This window comes from Ylistrum balloti, unplaced genomic scaffold (genome assembly GCF_031769215.1).
Source record: "Ylistrum balloti isolate Yb309-2 unplaced genomic scaffold, AGI_CSIRO_Ybal_v1 Utg371030, whole genome shotgun sequence".
NCBI classification, from domain to species: Eukaryota; Metazoa; Mollusca; class Bivalvia; order Pectinida; family Pectinidae; genus Ylistrum; species Ylistrum balloti.
The window spans coordinates 1-26,969 of NW_026782572.1; the positions used below are offsets into that span (position 1 = coordinate 1).

General features: G+C 34.5%; 2 protein-coding genes, 1 non-coding gene and 1 pseudogene across 5 annotated transcripts in view; all 4 read left to right on the forward strand.

Moving 5' to 3' along the window:
• Positions 1-8: 8 nt before the first annotated feature.
• Positions 9-854, forward strand: LOC132560188 (uncharacterized; the record flags this gene model as incomplete). Its single annotated transcript, XM_060224837.1, has 1 exon — positions 9-854. A coding segment is annotated over one exon (846 nt), but the record flags the coding sequence as incomplete, so codon positions are not given.
• A 4,849-nt stretch (positions 855-5,703) lies between these two features.
• LOC132560196 (U1 spliceosomal RNA) lies at positions 5,704-5,838 on the forward strand (annotated as a pseudogene).
• Positions 5,839-8,034: 2,196 nt separating this feature from the next.
• On the forward strand, positions 8,035-8,198 carry LOC132560195 (U1 spliceosomal RNA). The gene has a single exon (XR_009554649.1). It is a non-coding gene; the product is annotated as a U1 spliceosomal RNA (small nuclear RNA).
• Positions 8,199-13,270: 5,072 nt separating this feature from the next.
• Positions 13,271-26,969, forward strand: part of LOC132560190 (dihydrofolate reductase-like) — a 31,997-nt gene continuing 18,298 nt past the window's right edge. For 2 of the 3 annotated variants that reach the window (XM_060224842.1, XM_060224844.1), the window contains exons 1-6: positions 13,271-13,586; positions 17,526-17,575; positions 19,406-19,511; positions 19,950-20,076; positions 21,036-21,151; positions 22,088-22,157. In XM_060224842.1, the coding sequence (XP_060080825.1) occupies positions 13,501-13,586; positions 17,526-17,575; positions 19,406-19,511; positions 19,950-20,076; positions 21,036-21,151; positions 22,088-22,157 (555 nt within the window). In that variant the 5' untranslated portion in view covers positions 13,271-13,500. The remainder of the gene's footprint in view (positions 13,587-17,525; positions 17,576-19,405; positions 19,512-19,949; positions 20,077-21,035; positions 21,152-22,087; positions 22,158-26,969) is intronic. The other variant, XM_060224843.1, reaches the window with a different exon arrangement.

The window sequence follows — 26,969 nt, forward strand, 5'->3', positions numbered from 1 at the left end:
TTTCTGTTTTCCGGTGTGAGGCTCCAAACACTTGGTTTGTTACCTTGCGGTCAGAGGTTTATGTTGATCGTGTTGTAGAGAAGGGTCCGATGAAAGAGACATACTTTTCTTTAGTCCCGGAACGGTGTGACCAACGTCGTTTGTCCATCCGTGTGCAATGGCTGCCATCCTGGATATCCGATGACGCCATTGCGGAACATTTTGACGGACATTATGGAAAAGTAGTCCATGTTTCCAGAGAAACCACGACCATTGGAGAAGTAAGACTGGAGACCGGAACCCGTGTCCTTACCCTTGTTATTAGGGAAGGCGATCAGGATTTGATCCCATACAGAAGTAGAATGTTCGGGAAGGTGGCCTTGATTATTGTTCCTGGGCGTCCTCCTATCTGTCTTCGCTGCCAGCAAGTTGGACACGTTCGTTCGCAGTGTCCAGGACGACCTGAACAGACAACACATATATCCTATGCTGCCAAAGTCTCCCAGTCCACCGCTGCTGTACCGGAGATGACCTTGCCGAGTGCTGCCGCAGATTCCCCTCCAGCACCGGAGGAGGTCGTGTCAACGGAACCTTCGCAACGGCCAACGGAGGATACTGCGAGCCCCTCGCCCGGAGGGAGCAGTGTTAACAACGCCCAATCCACCAAGAGGTCAGGTCCTGAAGTTGACGAGGAGGGATTCCAGAAGGCTTCAAAGAAGGGCAGGCATTCCGCTTTCTCCCCTATGGTTCTGTCCAATGGTGACTTAGTCCCGGGACAGAAGCTTCCAGAATCTACAATGGATTATCTCGAGGACAACCAGTCAGAAGAGAGCGAGGGTGAACTGGTAATCGACGAGGGTCACCCTGGTTCGTGAGTGTTTCGTTTTGTCTTTGATTAACAGACTTAAATATTCCAATCGACAATGGCGGCGACAATGCGATTCCTGATTGACCCTAGCATATCCCTGGACTATGTTCTAACCTATATGGTGTTTACAGTAAATATAATTTTTCTTTGTTCTCCTTTTTTATGTTCTATTTTTGTGCATTTCTTTATTCGGCTAGATAATGATTTTTATCTCGATAGATCTACCCACGAAACATGTTTAAAGTCAATTTTTTCGCTTGTAATAAGCGTGCATGTTATTGCCCTTTCATGTATGAATACCACAATACAGTACCGATTTACCTTGGTCGAATATGTTACGTATTGTCAGCTTTTTCTACACTTAAACTTTCACCTGTGCTATGTTTTCTTTACTTTACAACTTCACGTGTTTTCTCGATTTCATGCCTTGTTAGCTTGTACTCATAGGTTAGTATTTTTGCTTCTACTTACCTTAGCCCTTTCAATAAACAAATATTCCCTCCTTATTAGCAATGGTATAATTTTTTGTAGAAACAATACCTTGATTTGTAATATAAAGTTTGCTGTTAATGTGTATTTCCTATATCATATTTTATTTATTCTGTATATTAGCACGCGTGTCTCCGGACAATTGACTGCGCAGGTAAGATGTACCTGTTTATTCTTGTTAGCTTTATACATGATATCTTGTTGGTTTTTGCTGAAGACATATTCTGGTATTTGCTGTGTGCGCCATACTTGCAATGTTCCGCATTTTAGTTTTACATTATCGTTTATTTCTATCCGTTTTCTTTTACAATTTCTATTGGTGATAGTATTCGCTAATCATAAGTTATTTGTTGTTAAGCTGACTGCTCGTGAGCGCGCACGGCTCCGGGGCGCGTGCACTGAGTGTCTCTCTTTTAAACATTGTATCTCACCTGTGTTCCGCTTCAGTGGCCGCCTGTGTTTCATAACTATTGTTGGAATCGTTTGTTTACATGGACGGTTTTTTTTCCAAAAATATTGCGCGTTACCATCCGCTTACTTACCTTTAGCTATCGTTCTTCTTTTGTTTCCTTTTATTTTGTCGGCTCCCCCGGTTTTTTTTCCTGAAAAATAATAAAAATGGAAATGATTAATTCAAATAACACATTAAATATAATTACATGGAATTGTAATGGTTTCTTATCCAAGACTAAGCAGTATGAACTTAGTGATTTTGTTCACAACCATAATGTTCATATAGTACTTCTACAGGAAACCCACGTCTCTAATCTGTCTGTTGGTGTTAGGATTGAGCGTTTTTTAAAGTGTAAGGCAATCTGGAATTTTGGTACTTTTAACAGTAGAGGTACGGCTGTATTGTTTTTTATTAATGTTGACTTACAGAAATTTCATATGGACAGAGATGGTAGGGTCATGTGCGTTGATTTTAAATACTTTAATAGTGAGTTCAGAATTATAAATGTGTACGCTCCTAATGTTGATGAGGAGCGGTGTTTGTTTTTTGGGGATATTTTACATCATTTTTCCTGTAGAAGGCCAGTCGTTTTCGCTGGTGACTTTAATTGTATTGAATGTATTTCTCTCGATAAAATTGGCGGTAATCCAAAACGTGGTCTACCTGGTAGTAAATTATTACAAAATATTTGTCATGATTTTAAGCTGTTTGAAACATTTCGATCACTTTTCCCTAATGTCGTTTCCACTACGTGGCATGGTAATGGTATATCTTGCCGTTTAGACCGTTTTTATATTTCTTGCATTTTAAAAGAGTATTTACTAGAAAACAAGGTTTTTCCGTCTGGTAGTTCGGACCATGATTTTGTCTGTTTGAAAATCAAATTGTTTTCAGAATCTAAGTTTGGTCCATCATATTGGAAACTGAACAATAGTATTTTAAATGACAGAAGTTTTCAGATTGCTTTTAAAAGTTTTTGGCTTGACTTAACCAAAGACGAGCCTGTTTCTTTGGAAAATTGGGATGACTGTAAGTCGGTGATTAAGTTTTTTATCATTGGGTATTGTAAACGTAAGGCTAGAGTCAAACGATCCGTTGTCAAATCCTTACAAGATAAATACAATAGGTTGTCTAGGTTAGAAAGGCAGTCACCTGGGGACTTTATTGATCAGATTCAGTTTATTAAGAAACAGTTATTAGATTTTCACTCTGATAATTTTAAGGGGTCTATGATTAGATCTAGAGCTAATTTTTTAGATTTTTCGGAAAAACCTTCACGCTATTTTTTCAAAATGGAAGGTGACAAGGGTAGAAAGAAGTTTATTGAGAAGATCGATCTACCTGATTCTTCCTCTGTTTCAGATTCTAGTGACATTTTAGCTGCCTTTCGTGATTTTTATACAAACCTTTTTACAGAGGAAGCCATCGATTTTGAGTTGTCTGATTCCTTTTGTGAGAATCTTCCCAAACTAAACAAACTTGATATGTCAATATGTGAAGGTCCTATTGGGAAGGAGGAAATTTTAGTCGCTCTTAAGCACATGCATAATAATAAATCCCCTGGTAGTGATGGTCTCACTAAAGAGTTTTATTTTACTTTCTTTAATTTGTTAGGAGATCAGCTCGTCTCATTATATAATGAAATTTTTCAGAGGGGTGAGCTCAGTGACACCCAGAAAATGTCCTATATTTCTTTATTATGTAAAGACCCATGTAATTCTTCTGATATGAAAAACTGGAGGCCAATATCTCTCCTAAACATTGACTATAAAATTTTATCTAAGGTGATAACCAACAGACTAAGTAAAGTTATTGATCAAATTGTTGGCATTGACCAGACTTGTGCTATAAAGCAAAGATCTATTTTTGAAAATTGTCATTTATTACGTAATATCGTTGACTATATCAATCAAAAAGACCTTAAGTGTGCCTTTATTTCTCTAGATCAGGAGAAAGCCTTTGATAGAGTTAATTATGATTTTTTATTTAAAGTGCTTCGTGCTTTCAATTTTGGTCCTAATTTTATTAAATGGGTCAGACTTTTATATAAAAATGTCCGTTCGTCCGTTATTGCTAATGGGTTTATTTCTGACTCCTTTCCCATCACTCGTGGCGTAAGGCAAGGTTGTAGTTTATCTCCCTTATTGTACGTTTTGGTTTTGGAACCCTTTGCGAAAAAGGTCCGCGAAGATCCTGAAATAATTGGTGTTAAATTACCGGGTTCCTCTAAGTCGGCGAAAATTTCCCTTTACGCAGACGACAGTACTGGTATTTGCTGCACTGAGTCATCCATTTCAAAATTGTTCTATTGGTGTGATTTGTACGGCAGGGCGTCAGGGGCTAAATTAAATAAGCAGAAAACTAAGGGTATTTGGCTGGGGAAATGGAAATCACGTTCAGATCATCCTTTTGGTATAAGTTGGGTTGAAAAACATAGAATTTGTGGGATTTTATTCGGTAATAATATCTCCCCTGATGATATTTGGCAGCCAGTTTTTCGGAAATTCTCAAGGACCTTAGATTTATGGAAAATGAGAAACTTATCTTTAACACAAAAATCGATAGTAATAAAGGTCCTTGCGTGCAGCAAACTCTGGTATATTGGTACTGTCGTCATAATGCCAAGGCATTATTTGGAACTATTTCAGAGAACTTTATTTAGATTTTTATGGGATTCTAAGTCAGAGCCACTTGCGCGCTCAACAGCCTATGCCTCTGCTTCTAGTGGTGGACTTGCTATTGTAAACATTAAAGCTAAACTCCAAGCTATTTACTTGAAGCATTGTCAGGATTTTGTTTTTAAAAATACAGAGGCCAAATGGAGATACTTTACCATGTATTGGCTCTCCCTACACTTTCGAGAGTATTTCAACAGTTTTGATAATAATTTTCCACATAGTGGCTGGTGCCCTACCTTTTATTCGAGTATTTATAAAGTATTTAAACAATATAGAAAGGATTTTCCGAAGTCCACTTTTGAGTCAGTCACAACTAAGGAATTCTATGTAACTCTGTTATCTGTTGTTATTAAGTCACCCCGCATTGTCAAGATTTTCCCAACTGTAGATTTCGATCCTGTTTTTCGCAATATTTCTAACAAGTTTTTAGATACTCGCTCAAGAGATGTTGTATTTAAAATGGTACACGAGATTTTACCTGTTAACTTTCGAATGTACAAATTTGGTGTCGGGTCCTCTAAACATTGTACATTTTGTGATGGTTTTGAGACTATTTCACATCTATTTTATGAATGTCCATTTGTTCAACCATTAGTATCCTTGGTTAATTCCTGGATAAACCAGGTCTCAGAGAACAAAGTCTCTACTGATTCGGCTCTTTGGCGATTCCATTCCCCAGTAAGTCTTACTCTAAAATTAAAGTCTCTTGTTTTATTTCTAGTGGCAGAATCTTTATCATCTATCTGGTATATTCGTTGTGTTAAAAAATATGACAGAAAGTCACCAACTTCTGATTCTCTTCTCTGCCACTTCCTCAGTAACGTCATTCTACGCATTCAGTCTGATTATACCCGTCTCCCCGCCAACATCTTCTCTGAATACTGGAGTACTACTGGTATTTTTTGTACAACCCAAGAGGACGAACTGAAATTAAATCTTAGTTTGGGCTGATATCTCCTGTTGTCGCCCTGTAATTTGTATCTTAATCATTTTCCATTATTTTGCTATGTAAATTCGTTAGATCAATTTTCGAATTGACGTTTTCCTAGAAATGTCAGTATTATTCTTATACTTACCTTGCTATACTTAGTTAACAAGTAATTTCGATGTCCATCCAGGTTGTAGGGATAATTGCACCTTACCGGGGATACCGTATGTCCATATAATACAGTTGCCATAGGGGTGTGTCTCTTGGCGGTTTTATCTGTACATTTGTAAATAAACTTTTATCAAAAAAAAAAAAAAGGTTCCCCCAGGTCGAGGCCCTTCCATTGCACTCCGGTCGGGCTGAACCCTGCGATAATCCCAAATGCGGATTACTCGGGTACGCTATTTTTTAGTGTGGGGGTCTGCGTTCGCGCTAACCCTCGACCATAAACAAATATGAAAAATAAGGCTACAATCCCTGTAAACCATGCAATTTGTAACTAATTTTACCGGCTTCAATTCGAAGTATATATACTTCGAATATCGATATCTCGACTTCTCTTTTGTTTAATCAGTGAACCTTCTGCTTAGGAATTCTGAGATACGAGGAGCAGAACATAGCAGAAGCATTTAGAAAAAAAATTTCCTTTGTGACAAAAAAAATCATGTGTGAGGCATTTTACTGAGACATGTTGCATTATTCAATTTACTGAAGTCGCAGCTATAAAATTGATATATCAAAATATTCACTACAATAGAAATCTACTGACCTCTTAAGTCTACACAGTGCAAATTTAGTTAAATATAGGTACAGAACTCATCACTGGATTTTACTAGATATATACTGTCTGTGGCACTTTTGTTTAAATCTAGTTTAATTATTATTCATCTTGGGTGTAATATGTAAGGGAGATAACTCTTAATCTACATTTATGCTATACTGCTCGGCTAGGGAGAACTCCTCTTTAGCTAAATCAGTAGAGTGTATGATTATTAAGCCCAAAAACCTGTTCTTGATTCGATCTCTAGTGGACATATAGAAAATTGAAGATGTGTAATGTGTAGGGTAGCTTGCATAGGCTATTTAAGAAGGAAATGTTTATAATATTTTTATTCACAGAATTAAATCTTTATGTGTGAAACATAATTTTGTTGTCAATACCAGTTTTTTTTCCACGTCCTTTTTTATTCCGCGTTTGTCTGTACCTATTTTATGCAGTATAGATATTAACAATACAATTGAAATTATTGTACCGGATGATCAACTGAAAAACAATTTGTAAATGTCTCCAGGATCTCACTGAGAAATACATGTATTCTATATCCTTGTTTGATATGAAATTGCACGTGTTTGTTGATCGTAGGTAATTCTTGTTGTTCTGTTGGGAATTCGTTCTTCGAGCAGGTTTTGTCTTCTTTAGTAAGTTTGGCTAGCGAAATATAAAAACACATAATTGAAAATATTTGTATAACTTAATATTCTATTGAAAATAGTAGTATTTTCTCCCTCTGTACATTGGAGGAAAAAACTGAATTTAATTTAACTTAAAATCACTTCAGTGTAAAGTAACCCATGCCTATATATGTAGAAATAGGACCTAACAGCAATAAATACGTTGTCTGGAATCATGGACTTTTCAGCGGTGAGATGGGGATTTGATCAAATTAACTTTTTTTTATCATTTCCAGACATCTGTATAAAGACGGGATTTCTATTCAAAACCAACCACAGATAAAGTACTTTGATAAGATTCTAAACATTTTTCTTTGACGTAATTAAAATACAAATTACAAAATTAGGAAGTGGTACAATTTGAGCATTGACATAAGCCCTACAGGTCAATGTTGAGTGATTATGTATTTCATATGTTAAAGCAATTTAAATCCCTCACGTGTATAAACAATTTTGATACAGATGTCATAATACAATATATCTAATATTATCTTACTTTACATGTATCTTGACGATTTAAAGATAAGATACAAAAATGATAAGCGAAACCAATGTTGTCATTTTTAAAATTAATTCATGGCATATTGAGATAGTAAGTATTTTGATGGAACACGGCAGATCCTGTCGTGTCTATTTTTGACTCAAATGAACTATATTTATGTTTGTCTTACCACACTGTTAATTTTCCGTATCCAGTATTACAAGGATAATGTAGATATTACACATCAAATATTGATATTATTCTTATTTTCTTAATTCCGTAAAAGGCCAAAAAATTCTTTCCCAAATTTTTTAAACAGTGTTTTCCTGGTACCATTCCGATACTGACCATTCCGAAAACCAATCCTTTTGCAATTATAAGATATATATCTAAGGAAGCAGAACACACCGACATGATCTTTGTTTCTTCAGTTGCAACAAAATTCCTAGAGTTACTTCCCCTGTTCCAAAACATGTAACTAAGATAAAATTTGTCAAATAAGATACTTTTCTGTAATAAAGTAATGCAATATTTACATCATATTATACAATATAATAATGATACTATTTTTTTGAAAGCATTTAAGATAGCATATCAGTTTATTTTAGTTATCCATATTTTTCTCTTTCCATATGGTAAATTTTAGATACCTTATCTGTAAAATTTTACATTCAGTTTATATATTCTCTTTTCCAGTAACAACTCATACTTACCTGGTACAGGGGATACCGTGATCAGCAAGGCGGTTCCCCCAGGTCGAGGCCCTTCCATTGCACTCCGGTCGGGCTGAACCCTGCGATAATCCCAAATGCGGATTACTCGGGTACGCTATTTTTTAGTGTGGGGGTCTGCGTTCGCGCTAACCCTCGACCATAAACAAATTGAAAAATAAGACCACCTACATTGCAAGCACAATCGACTGTAAATACCTTTACCGTCTTTAGTTCGAAGTATATCGGTATCTCGACTTCTCTTTTGTTTTATCAGTTAAACCTCTTATAAAAATACCCTTTGTTACAAAATAATCTTGTGTCAGGCATTTTACTGAGATATATGCTTCATAATTTAATTAATTGTTGCCATAGTTACAAAATTATTATATCAAAATGTTTACTCAGATCGTACTAGATGTATGCTGTCTGTGGCACGTTTGTTTAAATGTTGTTTAATTGTGATTCATAAAATCGACATGGTAACGAATATCTTGGGTGTAATATGTAAGGGAGATAACTCTTAATCTTCATTCATGCTATACTGCTCGGCTAGGGGAGAACTTCTCTTTAGCTCAATCAGTAGAGTGTGTTATTAGTAAGTCTAAAGACCTGTTCTTGATTCGATCTCTAGTGGACATATAGAAAATTGAAGATGTGTAATGTGTAGGGTAGCTTGCATAGGCTATTTAAGAAGGAAATGTTTATAATATTTTTATTCACAGAATTAAATCTTTATGTGTGAAACAATTTTGTTGTCAATACCAGTTTTTTCCACGTCCTTTTCTATTCCACGTTTGTCTATACCTCTTTCATACAGTGTATATATCAATTATACAATTGAAATGATTGTACTGGATGATCAACTGAAAACCATATGTTAAAACACACATTTGTGTTGAAAGAAGTGTTTCCAGAATCTAACTGAGAAATACATGTATTCTATATCCTTGTTTGATATAAAACATTGCACGTGTTTGATGATCGTAAGTAATTCTGGTTGTTCTGTGGGAACAGGTTTTGTCTTGTTTAGTCAGTTTGGCTAGAGAAATATAAAAAAAAAATATTGAAAACATTGTACAACTAAATATTCTATTGAAAATTATGTAGTAGTATTTTCTCCCTCTGTACATTGGATGAAAAAAACTGAATTTAATTTAACTTAAAATCACTTCAGTGTAAAGTAACCCATGCCTATATATGTAGAAATAGGACCTAACAGCAATAAATACGTTGTCTGGAATCATGGACTTTTCAGCGGTGAGATGGGGATCAAATTAACTTTTGTATTATTTCCAGACATCTTTAGAAAGACGAGATTTCTATTCAAAACAAACTACATGTAAAGTGCTTTGATAAGATTCTAAACATTTTTCTTTGACGTAATTAAAATATAAGTTGCAAAATTAGGAAGTGGTACAATTTGAGCATTGACATAAGCCCTACAGGTCAATGTTGAGTGATTATGTATTTTATATGTTAAAGCAATTTAAATCCCTCACGTGTATAAACAATTTTGATACAGATGTCATAATACAATATATCTAATATTATCTTACTTTACATGTATCTTGACGTTTTAAAGATAAGATACAAAAATGATAAGCGAAACCAATGTTGTCATTTTTAAAATTAATTCATGACATATTGATAAGTAACTATTTTGATGGAATAGAGCAGATCCTGCCGTGTCTATTTTTGACTCAAATTGAACTATATTTAAGTTGGTCTGGTACAATTCCGATGCTGACCATTCCGAAAACCAATGCTTTTGCAATTACTTTGATGTCAAATTATAAAATGACTTAACCTTAGTTGCTGTTGAAAAACTACCTGATTTTGGCTAAAAACTAATATTTGCAGGTGTAAATGATTCTTAGCTCTGAATTTACTTACACATGTTTTAAATCTTATTGTTACTATTCTTATTGTTATTATTCTTATTATAGTTGTTGTTGTTGTTGTTGTTGTTGTTGTTGTTGTTGTTGTTGTTGTTGTTGTTGTTGTTGTTGTTGTTGTTGTTGTTGTAATGGTACGGATATAAAATCGATATCTAAGGAAGTAAAATTTTACATTCAGTTTATATAACACGCCAACATGTTCTTTGTTTCTTAACATGTTGTCTCACTTCGCTTTGTCAGCGGCAACACAATCCCTAGAAAGTTACTTCCCCTCTTAAAAACATGTAACTGAGATAAAATTTGTCAAATAAGATACTTTTTATGTAACAAAGTAATGCAATATTTACATCATATTATACAACATAATAATGATACTATTGTTATGAAAGCATTTAAGATAGCATATCAGTTTATTTTAGTTATCCATATTTTTCTCTTTCCATATGGTAATTTTAATGACACACATTCACACTCGTGTACTGTAAAATTTTGACACACATTCAGTTTATATACACTCTTTTACAGGAGAGTGAACAGTAATGACACACATTCACACTCGTGTACAGGAGAGTGAATTCAGTAATGACACACATTCACACTCGTGTACAGGAGAGTGAATTCAGTAATGACACACATTCACACTCGTGTACAGGAGAGTGAATTCAGTAATGACACACATTCACACTCGTGTACAGGAGAGTGAATCAGTAATGACACACATTCACACTCGTGTACAGGAGAGTGTGAATTCAGTAATGACACACATTCACACTTCACACTCGTGTACAGGAACATGCTCGTGTACAGGAGAGTGAATTCAGTAATGACACACATTCCACACTCGTGTACAGGAGAGTGAATTCAGTAATGACACAAAGTGTACAGGAGAGTGAATTCATTAATGACACACATTCACACTCCTGTCATTGATAGTGACTTCAGTAATGACACACATTCACACTCGTGTACAGGAGAGTATTTGACACACATTCACACTCGTGTACAGGAGAGAAAATGAATTTTTAATGACACACACACACTGTGTTTTGTGACACACATTCACACTCGTGTACAGGAGAGTGAATTCAGTAATGACACACATTCACACTCGTGTACAGGAGAGTGAATTGACACACATTTGTTTATTTTCACACGTGTACAGGAGAGTGAATTCAGTAATGTAATGACACACATTCACACTCGTGTACAGGAGAGTGAATTCAGTAATGACACACATTCACACTCGTGTACAGGAGAGTGAATTCAGTAATGACACACATTCACAATCGTGTACAGGAGAGTGAATCAGTAATGACACACATTCACACTCGTGTACAGGAGAGTGAATTCAGTAATGACACACATTCACACTCGTGTACAGGAGAGTGAATTCAGTAATGACACACATTCACACTCGTGTACAGGAGAGTAATGACACACATTCAACACAGGAATGAATTCACAATGACACACATTTTTTTCGTGTACAGGAGAGTGAATCAGTAATGACACACATTAACACTCGTGTACAGGAGAGTGAATTCAGTAATGACACACATTCACACTCGTGTACAGGAGAGTGAATTCAGTAATGACACACACATTATACAAAATACAGGAGAGTAACAGTAATGACACACACACATTCACACTCGTGCACAGAGAGTGAATTCAGTAATAACACACATTCACACTCGTGTACAGGAGAGTGAACTCAGTAATAACACACATTCACACTCGTGTACAGGAGAGTGAATTCAGTAATGACACACATTCACACTCGTGTACAGGAGAGTGAATTCAGTAATGACACACATTCACACTCGTGTACAGGAGAGTGAATTCAGTAATGACACACATTCACACTCGTGTACAGGAGAGTGAATTCAGTAATGACACACATTCACACTCGTGTACAGGAGAGTGAATTCAGTAATAACACACATTCACACTCGTGTACAGGAGAGTGAATTCAGTAATGACACACATTCACACTCGTGTACAGGAGAGTGAATTCAGTAATGACACACATTCACACTCGTGTACAGGAGAGTGAATTCAGTAATGACACACATTCACACTCGTGTACAGGAGAGTGAATTCAGTAATGACACACATTCACACTCGTGTACAGGAGAGTGAATTCAGTAATGACACACATTCACACTCGTGTACAGGAGAGTGAATTCAGTAATGACACACATTCACACTCGTGTACAGGAGAGTGAATTCAGTAATGACACACATTCACACTCGTGTACAGGAGAGTGAATTCAGTAATGACACACATTCACACTCGTGCACTAGAGAGTGAATTCAGTAATGACACACGTTCACACTATTGCACAAGAGAGTGAATTCAGTAATAACACACATTCACACTCGTGTACGGGAGAGTGAATCAGTAATAACACACATTCACACTCGTGTACAGGAGAGTGAATTCAGTAATGACACACATTCACACTCGTGTACAGGAGAGTGAATTCAGTAATGACACACATTCACACTCGTGTACAGGAGAGTGAATTCAGTAATGACACACATTCACACTCGTGTACAGGAGAGTGAATTCAGTAATGACACACATTCAAACTCGTGTACAGGAGAGTGAATTCAGTAATGACACACATTAACACTCGTGTACAGGAGAGTAAATTCAGCAATGACACACATTACACATACCGAAAACAATCGTTGCAGCGGCGAAACCAATATGGTCACATTTCGGCCATTTTAATTTTTTCATGTATTAGCCTCAAAATCAGCAGTGGCCAACTAGGGACCAAAGGTAATTTACATATCTGAGAAAGTGAAAAAAAATCCATACACGTACAAATATTCTTGTAAAGCTACAACAAAGAAATTCGAGTTAATTAACATTGCTGTGCTTATATACGATTTTTCTCAAAAATACATACCTGATGTCTTCGTAATAAACAGTGGTACAAAGCTTTACGGTTCAAACTGATTTCGCGAACTTTCGTGATGAATTGCTTCTGTTATGATATTGATGAAACAACTGCAACACCGTTCTATAATGTACATGTATACCACTTTCAGCCCGAAACTATGATAAATGTAATTAAATCCATACGTTGGAACCCGGAAGTTTTCTTTCTTTTGTTTGTTTGTTTTTTTCAAACGACTTGATTATTTTTTCGATTCACCATTTTAATTAATTGGTATTGTTTTGAAATGTAAATGAGATTAACTTGTTACTGGGCGATAAAACAGACTACATGTACTTTCTGATATCCCAGAGTTACTTCCCTTAGTTTCGTACTGAATCCGTGCGAAAACCCTTGGACTTTTTCTTAGTACCTTATGGGTCGAGATTGCACAACCAACAACATAGAAGTGAATAGGACATTAGGAGATATATTAGATAGCAACTGTGAGGAAGGGTCTCGATTGTTTCATGGCTCAGCGAAGAGACTCCAATGTACGTAGTTTCTTGTTCTTCTGCCCGCATGTGACATTATCATAATTAATTTTTTTGCAATGTCGTTGGAGTTACTCCCCCCTTATATTTTGGCGCAAACTTAACGAATCCAGCAATGCCGAGTACAAGATTAAATTTGGTGGTTGCAATGTGTAACAGCCGAGGGATAGGAATCAACGGCAAAATTCCATGGCGACTCAGGTAGGTTTAAATAAGACAAATGTTGAAATTACTGGATAATATCATTTCCTTTGATATTTAGTGAGGAGTTGACGCATGTTGACAAGGACAACAATGATTGTTAACCGTGAAAACAACTCATTTACAGCATTTCAAATGAAAAGAAAATCCGTTGTTACTAAATTTGTTTGCATTTGAATAAACCATACTGTGGCCAGGCTTATGAAATCGTGATGGTCTTGTATTGAAATGACGACAAGGTCACGGGGGTTAAGTACGATATTTATTCCAACATTATCAGGGCATCTTAAAAAGCTCTGTAACAAATAATATACAACGGACTTAACTACACATTCAAGCTAACCATACTTTCTTAACTTTCACACACAAAGGGAAATAACTCTCACAGCACTAATAAAATCATTATTTATCAATCGTATACTATTACGATTTACAAATGAGACGTTTACAATGATTATTATAGACTTTTATATCGATACTATTTATATCGATAAAATAAATATATTGATAAATGCAAAGATGCATTTATCTTTACAAGTTATATTGAGTTATAAGTTAAAATATAATCATACATATACCGAAATACAGATAATAATGGCTCAAAGCCCATGTCCTGAAACTGACCATGGAGCTACAACAAGTCCTCGAGACGGTCTAGTTCAATATATATATATCAATATATTTTCAAGCTTATTGAACACGTCCAGTCTGGTCAATCGAATGCCTCAGTCTTACAAGACAAAAGCCCGAACAAAGAAACATCCTGCCAAATCGCCCAATAAAAAACAACCAATGAAAACAACAGGAAATATGTGACATCACACCACAAAGACTGACCACTTCGACATTACAATTACTGGTACAATACAGACGAAACGAAACGGCACTAAATATAGATGCATTACTATATGATACAGACGATACTAATTCTGGCAATCTGTGTTACGGACGCGACAATACAATACTCTGGACGATTGGAGAATAATATTAAAATAATGCCAAAACACAATAATACATATTTAATGAAACAACTTAAAAATACACGAAATAATGTCCCTGCTACACTTACACACGCAGTTGAATGAATGTACTTCTAGCATGAATGCTACCAGTGTCACTGAAAGTCGGTGTTAACGACACCGGATATTGGTACTATGCAAGCAGTAAATGTAAACACCTGGGCCTTACCTGGTCGCATTCATGATGTGCACATCTAAAAATGGATGACGAATCTAGCAAGTTTATAAAACGAATGTTTTTTGTCATAATATATCATTTGAGTTGGCTGTATTTCATCATTGCAATTTTTGCTACATACATCCTTTATTATTCTGATGGTGAAACATGAAATTTCCATAATTTATGATTAAAACACTTGATTCCACCACACAATGCACATTCACTGTGTGTTATAAACTTTTGCACAGAAAGCACACCTTTGGCCCAAATCTGCATCAAAGGATATGCTTATCTGCTGATCACACGTGTGAATGATGCCATATTGGATGAACTCGCTATAGAGTTTATCACTAAATAGCGACTGTACATGGATACTGAAAATATGTTAAGATGAAATTTTCAAAAATGGTCTGAAGTCGAACAGACATGCCAAAAAATTCATTTAAGTGACTTATATGATTTATCATCCATTTTTTCGATCGATTTGCATGAAAGAAATGTGATCAGACCTCACCTGGATGTTTCATACCTTGGGGAATTTTTCTTGATTTCCTTTGAGGTACTAATGTTATTAAGGATTGAGCATGTTCGATCAACTTCGCACATACTCAGTCTTTTCTGAAACTATAAACAACATATAGAACTGAACATATTCCAAGGACCTTCCTGGCAATTTTTGGAATTCAGATTTTTAGCCCACCATCTATCTAGTAGATGGCCATCTTGGATTTTGGATGTAAAAGTTTGTTACCGCTATTTCTTTGAAAGTACTGGATGGATCTTTCTCAAATTTCATATGCAGGTTCCCCTTGGTCCCTAGTTGTGCATTGTACCTTTTTTTGGACTGATTCGAATTAAAGATGGCCGACAGGCAGCCATCTTGGATTTTGGAAGTAAAAGTTTGTTACTGCTATATCTTGGAAAGTACTGGATGGATCTTTCTCAAATTTCATATGCAGGTTCCCTTTGGTTCCAAGTTGTGCATTGTACCTTTTTGGACTGATCCGAAATCAAGATGGCTGACAGGCAGCCATCTTGGATTTTGAGAGTAAAATCTTGTTACTGCTATATCTGAGGAAGTATTGGATGGATCCTTCTGATATTTCATAGATATTGGTTTCCCTTGGTCCCTAGTTGTGCATTGTACCTTTTTTGGACTGATTTGAAATCAAGGTGGCCCACAGGCAGCCATCTTGGATGTCGACAGTAATACAGCACAAGCATATTGTCCATTATCCACCTGTAACTGACTGCTATCTAATAATACTTTGGGATCTTTTTCAAATGATATTTGCTAAAAGGTGCTTAATAAAAATATCTTGTGCCATCATTGAGTACATTCAATGAAGACCAGTTCATGAACATTTACAACACCTGTTACAAACAGAAAAAAATAAACAAATCTTCAAGAACTGAAAACAGATCCTCAAATGGTGGGCGCCAAGATCCCTCTGGGATCTCTTGTTTTTCATCTAGCTTGGAAAATCTGTTTTTATTTGATTTATTTCTTTAGCCTTTAGTGCTGACACATTTGAATCCTTTTGATGTTTAGATGCTGGGAAACATATTTCAAGTCAAATTGAAGAACAGTGCGAAGTCTCACAGCAAATTATACCACAATTCTAACTAAAACTTGTAATTAATTATGTGACAACAATGCCATATGAATCTGTGTTGAATCCTGGTATTGTCACCCATTAATTTTAAGCGTTGAGGGATGCCATCTTGGGACAGACAGGGCTCTCAATCTGCCAGATTTGGGGCTGATATTCGGCCCCATTCCCAATGCAAAATAGTATCTTTTTTCCCAAATTTAGACCCCTAAGTTTTCCCAATTCTAAGGAAAACGCCGCTATTTTTCCCAATTCCAAAGGCCCCAGTCCCAAAATGGGGTGTGAGAGCCCTGACAGACCTTGCTTTTTATCTTGTCTTGAGAAAACTTGAATTACAGCAGTATTAGGCATAAATAAATTCAAACGTGCAAACATTCAAGTTATGTGATCAGTAAAAAGAGGTGGATTAATTTCCTGAAAATGGAAAAAACCAATCTCCAATACTGAAACACAATTTGTCCTAAATGTTATGTTGCCAGTTAATAGAAGATGCATTTTACCTACATACACTGTAAATAAGCATTATCAATTAAAGTCCTTACTGTATGTTGCCAATTAATACAAGACGTATTTTACCTATATACACTGTAAATAAGCATTATCAATTAAAGTCCTTACATGTACATCATTTCGGAATATTTTCCTTCATAGACGAAGAGTTCACAGAAACGTACATCGTGTATTGTATATTTTTGCTGATATCAGGCATTATGCTTGTGTTCCTGCCATGAATATGACTCAAAATCTTGTTTCTGTTGTCGAAACAAAGTAATTATGTGAGACCTCTTGGTATCAATATCTGTTGTCTCCAACATCTAAGTTTCCGCTGGCTTCTAGCTAACCCATATCCATTTCTCCTGTGGTTCTTGATTATGACTAGCACAAGTTCCCTGTGGCTCCCAGCTAGCCCAATTTTCATCTGGCTCTTAACTAGCCCAAGCTCCCTCTGGCTCCTGATTAGCCCAAGTTTAGTCCCAACCCCTTTACCAGATAAAACATATGCTAATGCATATATATCTATAAATGTCCAACAATATTTCTAACTTCTGGTGTAGGAGCCAAAGTAAACCCAGTTAAAGCTATATGTCAGGACATTATTTAATGTTTATAGAACCATTATCATATGTTTCTCTCGTCTCTGTTACAGAAAAGACATGGAAGTCTTCAAGAAAATTACAACAGAAACCAAAGATCCAGGTATTTATACAGGATTAAAAATCACTGCAACTGTAAATCTATTGCCCATCAATGCATTGTAGTCATTTGGTTAGGAGGCTGAAGGCCGACAGAAATATGGAGGTCACTTGGATGGTCAGGTAGCACAGTGGTAACATTTTTGCTTTTTACTTAGGTGTCCAGGGTTAGGTTCTCTGCATGGACATGAAACAATGGGGTCACCTGGCCAACCATGTGGGTTATCCCCATGTACTCCCACAGTAAGACCCTTCATGCACTTACATCCAACAAGTGTGATTAAGAATTTAAAAGCAATCGCAACAAGCTAATGGTTCCGAGATGATAATTTATTGTATTGTCTACCAGTTCCGCCCGCAACATATGGGCTTCTTCAGGTCTCGGAACCATTAGCTTGTTGCGATTGCTTTTTAATTCTTAGTTCCCACTATTTTGCAATCGCCCTGCATACCTGGGGGTATCCAAGCAAGGGGTCCTCGGAACCCATCTAAACTTTACTAAAACCACGGCGTTGGCTCTACACCCTTTTTGATGTTTCAACAAGAGTGATTGATTTAAGCTAAAGCTTGTTTTGCAATGTTGTCAAATGAATAAAGTTTACATTATATTAAGTTAGATTAAGAACAATTTAAAGAAAATACACTGAAATTACATGTTTTTGAAATTTCAACTTCATTTTATTTATTTAGAAGTATAGTTACTTTATTACACAATTAATCAAAATCAGTACAAATATATTGTCCCAAGTTTGAATTTGGTTTTTTCCCTGTTCACCTGTCTTGTTATATGCATTCAAGAGTTTAATCTGTTGTTTAGGGACATTGTCAAAGGAAATGTTGAAAAGGGAAAGAACCATACATGCCAGCCATCTTTATTAATTGAGGAAACCAAGTTTAGATAATAAATCTGTAAATCTGCTTTGAAAAATACAAGTCTCACTTGTGAAACAACAGCTTTAAATACATGTGATTCTGAGTTGTTTTCTATAAAAATGATTTTTCAAAAGCTTCAGGTTTTGAATGTGTCTATCCCAAATACTGCTGCAGTGATACACTGTTTCATATCGTATCAAAATGTGTTTTTGTAATTATATTGATCTGTTTACCTGTGTTTTTGTAATTATATTGATCTGTTTACCTGTGTTTTTGTAATTATATTGATCTGTTTACCTGTGTTTTTGTAATTATATTGATCTGTTTACCTGTGTTTTTGTAATTATATTGATCTGTTTACCTGTGTTTTTGTAATTATATTGATCTGTTTATACGTGTTTTTGTAATTATATTGATCTGTTTACCTGTGTTTTTGCAATTATATTGATCTGTTTACCTGTGTTTTTGTAATTATATTGATCTGTTTACCTGTGTTTTTGTAATTATATTGATCTGTTTATACGTGTTTTTGTAATTATATTGATCTGTTTATACGTGTTTTTGTAATTATATTGATCTGTTTACCTGTGTTTTTGTAATTATATTGATCTGTTTATACGTGTTTTTGTAATTATATTGATCTGTTTATACGTGTTTTTGTAATTATATTGATCTGTTTACCTGTGTTTTTGTAATTATATTGATCTGTTTACCTGTGTAGTGATACTCTAAAAGTATTTGAATATTCCATAATTTTTTTCACAAAACAAAAAATTGTCTTGTATTTTCAAATCATTCAGCAAAGATAGGATCATCTGTTCAGTGAAACTACAAGAAATTATGCAATAAGATATATGTTATACTGTAAAACTTATCACTAATTTATGCTGTTCATGCTTGATTTAATCAAAACGTGGAAAATTTAAAAACTGTTTAATATTCTGTTTGATTTTTTTTTCAGATAAGAACAATGTGGTGATAATGGGGAAGAAAACATGGCTATCGATCCCAGAAAAGTTCCGACCTCTTCCCAAAAGGATCAACATCGTATTGAGTCGTAATATGATGTGAGGGTTACTGTTAGTTTTGTCCTACGACATTGATAAACTGCATAGTGCTGATATTTAAAAATCATAGCACATCACAATAGATTTTTGCTGATTAATTTCCTTGTTGTTTAATTCAATTTCAATTTATGTGTTTCAGAACGAGTTGTGGTTGGTTTGGGATTATTGTAGCAATATCAACAATGATGCTGAAATAAGATTAAACTTTTTGTTAAAAAGAAAAAATACAATGAAAAAGTGAGGCTTATTATGTAATAAGAAATTAAGAAATAAACAAGTTTCTTACAGAAAAATACTGAAATTGAACAAAAAAGATTGAATGTTTCGTACAAAAAAAAACAGTAAAAAAAACCCCAACTGGTAACAAGTGTTACTTTACTAAAGATGATTGTTCATATGGATATTACTAGGGTTCAAAGATATTACTTTGTTTTACAGAGAAACACCCAGTGGTGCCTATTTAGCTAGAAGTTTTAAAGAGGCTGTTGCCATGGTAACAGGAAAAGGGGACTTCGCAGAAAAAGTAGAAAATGTGTATATCATAGGAGGAAGTTCTGTGTACAAGGTGAAATATACCTCTGATGATATCTAACCCACCAGATCTCAGAAATAAGTCTAGTTATAGGAGTGAGTATTGTAGATGGCCTAACTTTCTGATGTTAGAAATAAGTCTAGCTTTAAGTGTAGGTAATGTCACTTTCTGATGTTAGAAATAAGTCTAGCTTTAAGTGTAGGTAATGTCACTTTCTGATGTTAGAAATAAGTCTAGCTTTAAGTGTAGGTAATGTCACTTTCTGATGTTAGAAATAAGTCTAGCTTTAAGTGTAGGTAATGTCACTTTCTGATGTTAGAAATAAGTCTAGCTTTAAGTGTAGGTAATGTCACTTTCTGATGTTAGAAATAAGTCTAGCTTTAAGTGTAGGTAATGTCACTTTCTGATGTTAGAAATAAGTCTAGCTTTAAGTGTAGGTAATGTCACTTTCTGATGTTAGAAATAAGTCTAGCTTTAAGTGTAGGTAATGTCACTTTCTGATGTTAGAAATAAGTCTAGCTTTAAGTGTAGGTAATGTCACTTTCTGATGTTAGAAATAAGTCTAGCTTTAAGTGTAGGTAATGTCACTTTCTGATGTTAGAAATAAGTCTAGCTTTAAGTGTAGGTAATGTCACTTTCTGATGTTAGAAATAAGTCTAGCTTTAAGTGTAGGTAATGTCACTTTCTGATGTTAGAAATAAGTCTAGCTTTAAGTGTAGGTAATGTCACTTTCTGATGTTAGAAATAAGTCTAGCTTTAAGTGTAGGTAATGTCACTTTCTGATGTTAGAAATAAGTCTAGCTTTAAGTGTAGGTAATGTCACTTTCTGATGTTAGAAATAAGTCTAGCTTTAAGTGTAGGTAATGATCTCACTTTCAGCTGTCTGAAATAAGCCTAGTTTATGTTAAATTACTGATATATTTCTCTTTAATAGAAATAAGGCTAATTGAGTGGTAAATTTTGTACTGAAATATATGTTTTGTTTGTAACAGGAAGCCATGGATTTCCAGTGGCCTTGCCGTATTTATCTGACCAGAGTTCTTGCTGATTATGACTGTGATACATATTTACCAGAATTTGACTTGAATAAATTTAAAAAACTACAACAGTAAGTAATTTCAATACAGTGAGTGAATGGTGCTATGTCCTAGAAATCTAAAATTTTTGATGATTTAAAAAAAAACAGATGACAGTTATCTAAAAGTAGGATTTTCATTTTACATTATTTAGAGTTATGCCCCTTCATTAGTATTTTTTAGTTTTGTTGAGAGCATGTATCAAGGCCAACATGCGGCTAGGATGGATGTTGAGATTATCTTGGTTCAAAATGAAGTTTTGTATGTTAGACACTGGTAGTGTTACCATGCCTTCTCATTATCCTGATGACTTCATTCTGTACTTTTATAGCATCACAATAGAATATATTTAACATGTAGCACGCAACACAAAATATGTCTGTATCCCATCGAATTCATAACACCATGAACATGATAAAAACACTGGTTAATTTCTATGTACATCAACATTAATTACAAACTTTAAATCTACCCTTTTCTTTCTCTGTTGTCAAAAGGTGAAATGAAGGGGTGAAACAGAAATGAATTATCCAATCACATACTCCATAAACCTCCCTGTAGTTTCCATTACAAATATAATTTCTTTTGAATTCCTGTTTTTAATAGGATCACTGAACAGAAGTAAATATCAGATTTTTTTTTCACAGTTGTGAATATGTACAATATTTTTTATTTACAGTTGTGAAGATGCACAATATTTTTTATTTACAGTTGTGAAGATGCACAATATTTTTTATTTACAGTTGTGAAGATGCACAATATTTTTTATTTACAGTTGTGAAGATGCACAATATTTTTTATTTACAGTTGTGAAGATGCACAATATTTTTTACTTACAGTTGTGAAGATGCACAATATTTTTTTATTTACAGTTGTGAAGATGCACAATATTTTTTATTTACAGTTGTGAAGATGCACAATATTTTTTATTTACAGTTGTGAAGATGCACAATATTTTTTATTTACAGTTGTGAAGATGTACCTGCCATACGTATGACAGAGAATGGAGTTGAATTTGAATTTGAAGTATATGACAAGGTAGATAATTAAAGTGTGACCTTTGACCTGGTGTTGTGGTGTGCTTTTATCCTTACTTGTATCTCCTCTGTGTGTAAACTGTAGTTAGCTTACCTGTACACATCAGATACTGTATAATCTTATGTCTTGGGGCTTGAATCTTTTGGATTTAGATGAAAAATAATTTTGTACACCATTCACACTTATTCTGATAAAAGGTATATATACAAACACACACATATATATATAATTTATTGATTCAAGATTATCAATAAAGTATATATTTTGTTTATTTTACAACAATCAGTGTCACCAGCTCTCTTGATTTAATCACATCAATGTTTGCTATATCATGATCTTATCAAACATTCGAATTCTAGAATCACCTGAAGTCTCTTAGATTGTCATCATGGCTTAAAAATTTCAAAGTCAGTTTTTGGATCTCATATAGTCAAAATACTGTCTAAATATAGAACATCATCTAAATACATACAGATGTGATAACTATAGGATAGAAATGATTATAAGGACATTTTCCTTGACGACCCTATAAAACACCTTGTCACCCTTAACTTTGAAGGGATATGACCAGATATTAGATGGCTCGAGGCTGGTGACACTGAACAAGTGGGAAAGTTTCTACATGTATTAATCACTTGTTGGCCTGAATGGATATGTACGAGGAATCTCATTGTCATGGTAACAGGCAAGTGAGTTACTACTGCACCAATCAACAAACATGAAACCCCCAACACAATGTATTGATATTTCAATGTAGTACTTCATCCGTAGACAACTGATATCAAACCAAACACAATGTATTGATATTTCAATGTAGTACTTCATCCGTAGACAACTGATATCAAACCAAACACAATGTATTGATATTTCAATGTAGTACTTCATCCGTAGACAACTGATATCAAACCAAACACAATGTATTGATATTTCAATGTAGTACTTCATCCGTAGACAACTGATATCAAACCAAACACAATGTATTGATATTTCAATGTAGTACTTCATCCGTAGACAACTGATATCAAACCAAACACAATGTATTGATATTTCAATGTAGTACTTCATCCGTAGACAACTGATATCAAACCAAACACAATGTATTGATATATCATTTATTTACACAATAAAACTATATATAGTATGTATAGTCAGTTTTATTGTGGGAAGGATTTACTATTCAACAAACAAATTAAATAGCTTACAATGAATGAATATCTCAGAATATATCTGTTATACTTGTATGCAAGGACACCAATTCTTAAACTTGCTTGAAATTTAATACTGGTGAATTTTTAAAACTACTGACAACTGTGAAATATTAGTAATGCAAAATAAAACAATTATACAATGTTAGGATATTATAGATATTTGATATCTAATATTTTTATATTGGTTTAACAACAATACACTTTAAACCCATCCTTTCACATCTGAATAATTTTTGTAACCAATACATAGTATTATGTTTTCTGGACTGTAACTAAATCATTGGTTTGCCTTTTCTCTAGGAATTGGTTTATTTAGGCGTTGACCTGTCTGTTGATGGTATTCATAGTCATTATAAATGACAAAGCTTTGGAGCAAACATCAAATTTTACATTACCGATTTAGTTATATGCTTATGGTTACACTTTCTATGTACCTGCTACATTATGTGTATGTTAACTTGTGTTATAATGAAATTAAATATTTATCATATTTTTTCGAGTGGAACAGCTGTTTTGAAAGTGAACCATCCATGTTGTTTCTGCTCACAACTATATAGCTTCCTAGTTCTGTTTGGATGTACATCTATATGTTGGACAGCACTGTTTGGCAACTTTCTGGTGAAATTATTAGGAACCTAACTTCATGACTTTTTCAGGTACATTTACGAAACTCGATGATGAGGGTGTGTATATTGACTGTTTTTAGATGTGTTTGCTAAAGGTCTCATTGAGTCAAGGTTTTGAAGTCATGGTTCAGACCCCTATTTCTAACTTATATATAGTAAATGAAATATGAAATATAGTGAGACCACCAGGTAGGGAACAAAATACCACTATTTTCAGGTCATATTGGGGTATGACTTTACTCAATGACTACGCAAAGGAAAATTCATGGTTGTATGAAGGATGGCAAGGCGGAGTATCACTCACTGTTTTTAGGCTAAATGTACTCAGTACGCATAGCCTATTGCTATGGCCTTTCAGACAAAATTTACCGATCCTGGCCTTCTCATTGGCTGAAATATTGAAAAGAGTTAGAGCCCTTTAGCGGCAATTTTCTGCGTAAATAATGTCACGATTTTTCAAATCGCTATTTTAAAAGCATCCAAAATTAGTTTATTTTTTAATAACAATACGATTACTATATATTTAAAAAAAGAAGCACAGTGTGGTTGAACTATTGATAAATTTTGAACAAGATATTTTACGGGATTCTCAACATGACGTAAGCGTACAGAACACTGTACGTGCGAGTTGATAAGAAGCTAGTCAGGGGGCTTGGTTTGAATTATCAACTAACAGCACTTATAAAAAAACAAAACTTACAAACAACATCAGTTTTGTTTTCATCCTTGTCGTTGTGGCAAGATCGTCTTGATATATAACATCACTTTACCTCAGTAGACGTCACCGAATTGAACTGTTCGTCCCACGCGCACACCCGCCGATATGACACTTTTTTCAGGTTTTTCACACCCACCGCTATGACACTTTTTCAAGTTTTTGGAGATAAAAAGTTTGCGCTTCGTAGGCAAGGTACATTTGGTGCTCATGATTTATGAATAATATATTTTAATACTGTACTGATCATGATGTTGACTCTGTTATAACTTATATTTTTTGTCTTTTTGTTTTATTCGATGAAGGTTGATTGTGCTGATTTCTCAAGGTTTGTTAATGTGTATCAAAGTTCCTTGAATTGGAAATATTTCTTCAAACAAAGCGCGTATAAAAAAACCCAAAATATTCATGTTTATAATTATCAATTAACTAGAACGAAATATTTCCATAACATATTTATTCATTTAGCGTGTCATGGTGACATTATCTAATGCATTGGAGATCAGAAATAGTACCTGGTATAAGCTATAGTGAAAATATTGTAAATTTTTTATATATATGGAAGTCTGGTTTAATCTCAAAGAACTATGTCTTTATAGTCATAATTACTGCAAGAAAAGTCTAACCATGATACTTCAAGGAAGACAGGCATGTAAATACATTTAATGTAATTACTTACACTTTAATCTATCTGAAATGCTGTGTACACCTTATCTACTTTCTTCAACTACAAATATAATCACAATAAGTAAGGACTATTACTTTGCAATACATTCAAAATAAAGAAGTAGGTATAAAGTCCTTTCGATTTGTTTAAATCCTCATATTGATAGGATAGTAATTGCAACATTTTGGGTATTTCAAATGTTTTATTTAGTCAACTTCATCATAGAGCTATTTATCATTTGGCTTGTTGGCGATAAATATATGGTTGTGTGTATTTTGTTAATTTTTTTTATCTATTTTGATTTGTTCACATTATTGAAATAAGAATTAAAGAAGATATAAAATTGCTTAAAATTAAGAAAAATAGCCTCTGGTTCTCTTATTTTAGTAATTTTTGCATTCCAAAGTGTAGGAGTATGGGGAAAGGAATATAGCTTTGCTGTTATTTGTGAACATTTTTCAATACGTTTAGCCTTTCAGTACTTTGATTAGGTCTATACACCTTAGGCAAAAATCACATTCAAGTTAAAAAAATCTTTGTCTGTGTCCTGACTTCTGATTCACAGAGGATGACAAGTCAACTTTTGGCTGGCAGGGTCACATTTACCAAATTTATTAAATACCCCTATAATCCTTGACTCGAAGAATGTAGGACGATGAAATTTTATACAAGTAGAAGAACAAGGAAATGTGTAGAACCTGTTTGTCTAAAATCAAAGTCAGTTTGGGTTCAAGGTCAAATTTTTGTACTTTAGTTTTTATTTGTATAACTAAAGGGATTAAATGTATTAAAAAAGTGGTTAGTGTTAATGCCAGTACATTAACTTCTTTAGGAGAATTGTCAATGCTGTGAAGATATAAAACTTTACTTTTACACTATTCAACTCTTTACTTTGATTGGTCCATGTCAGCTCTTTATGCTGATTGGACAATATCAGCTCTTTATTCTGATTGGACCATTTCAGATCTTTACTCTGAATAATGTCAGCTTTGTGCTCTGATTGGACCTTAACTGCTCTTTACTCTGATTGGACTATGTCTTCACTTTACTCTGATTGGACCATTTCAGCTCATTTCTCTGAACAATGCCAGCTTTTTATTCTGATTGGCCCGTGTAAGCTCTTTACTCTGATTGTTACCAATTAAACAATTTCGTTTGTTTTGAGTTTTCCTTAAAACTTGTTAAGGCCGTCTAAGGTGTTTAGGGCATTTTAATTCGCTTTTGTATGTCATGTTCTGAGAACAGAATTCATTGCTTTCCTAACGCTAATGATCGCTAAACTTCAAGGGCACATGTAGGCAATGTCATGAGAAACATCGAAAAGAAAGCAGTTAGTCAAAAAGGAAAGAAGAAAAGTACTTGTATGAGGACAGAAGAAAGGAGTTGTTTAGGGACAGAAGGAAGGAGTTGTTTAGGGACAGAAGAAAGGAGTTGTTTAGGGACAATAGGAAGGAGTTGTTTAGGGACAGAAGGAAGGAGTTGTTTAGGGACAGAAGGAAGGCAAGAAAATGTTGTTAAGGACAGGATGAGAGAAAGAAGATAGCTGTTTAGGGACAGGATGACGGAAAGAAGATAGCTGTTTATGGACAGGATGAG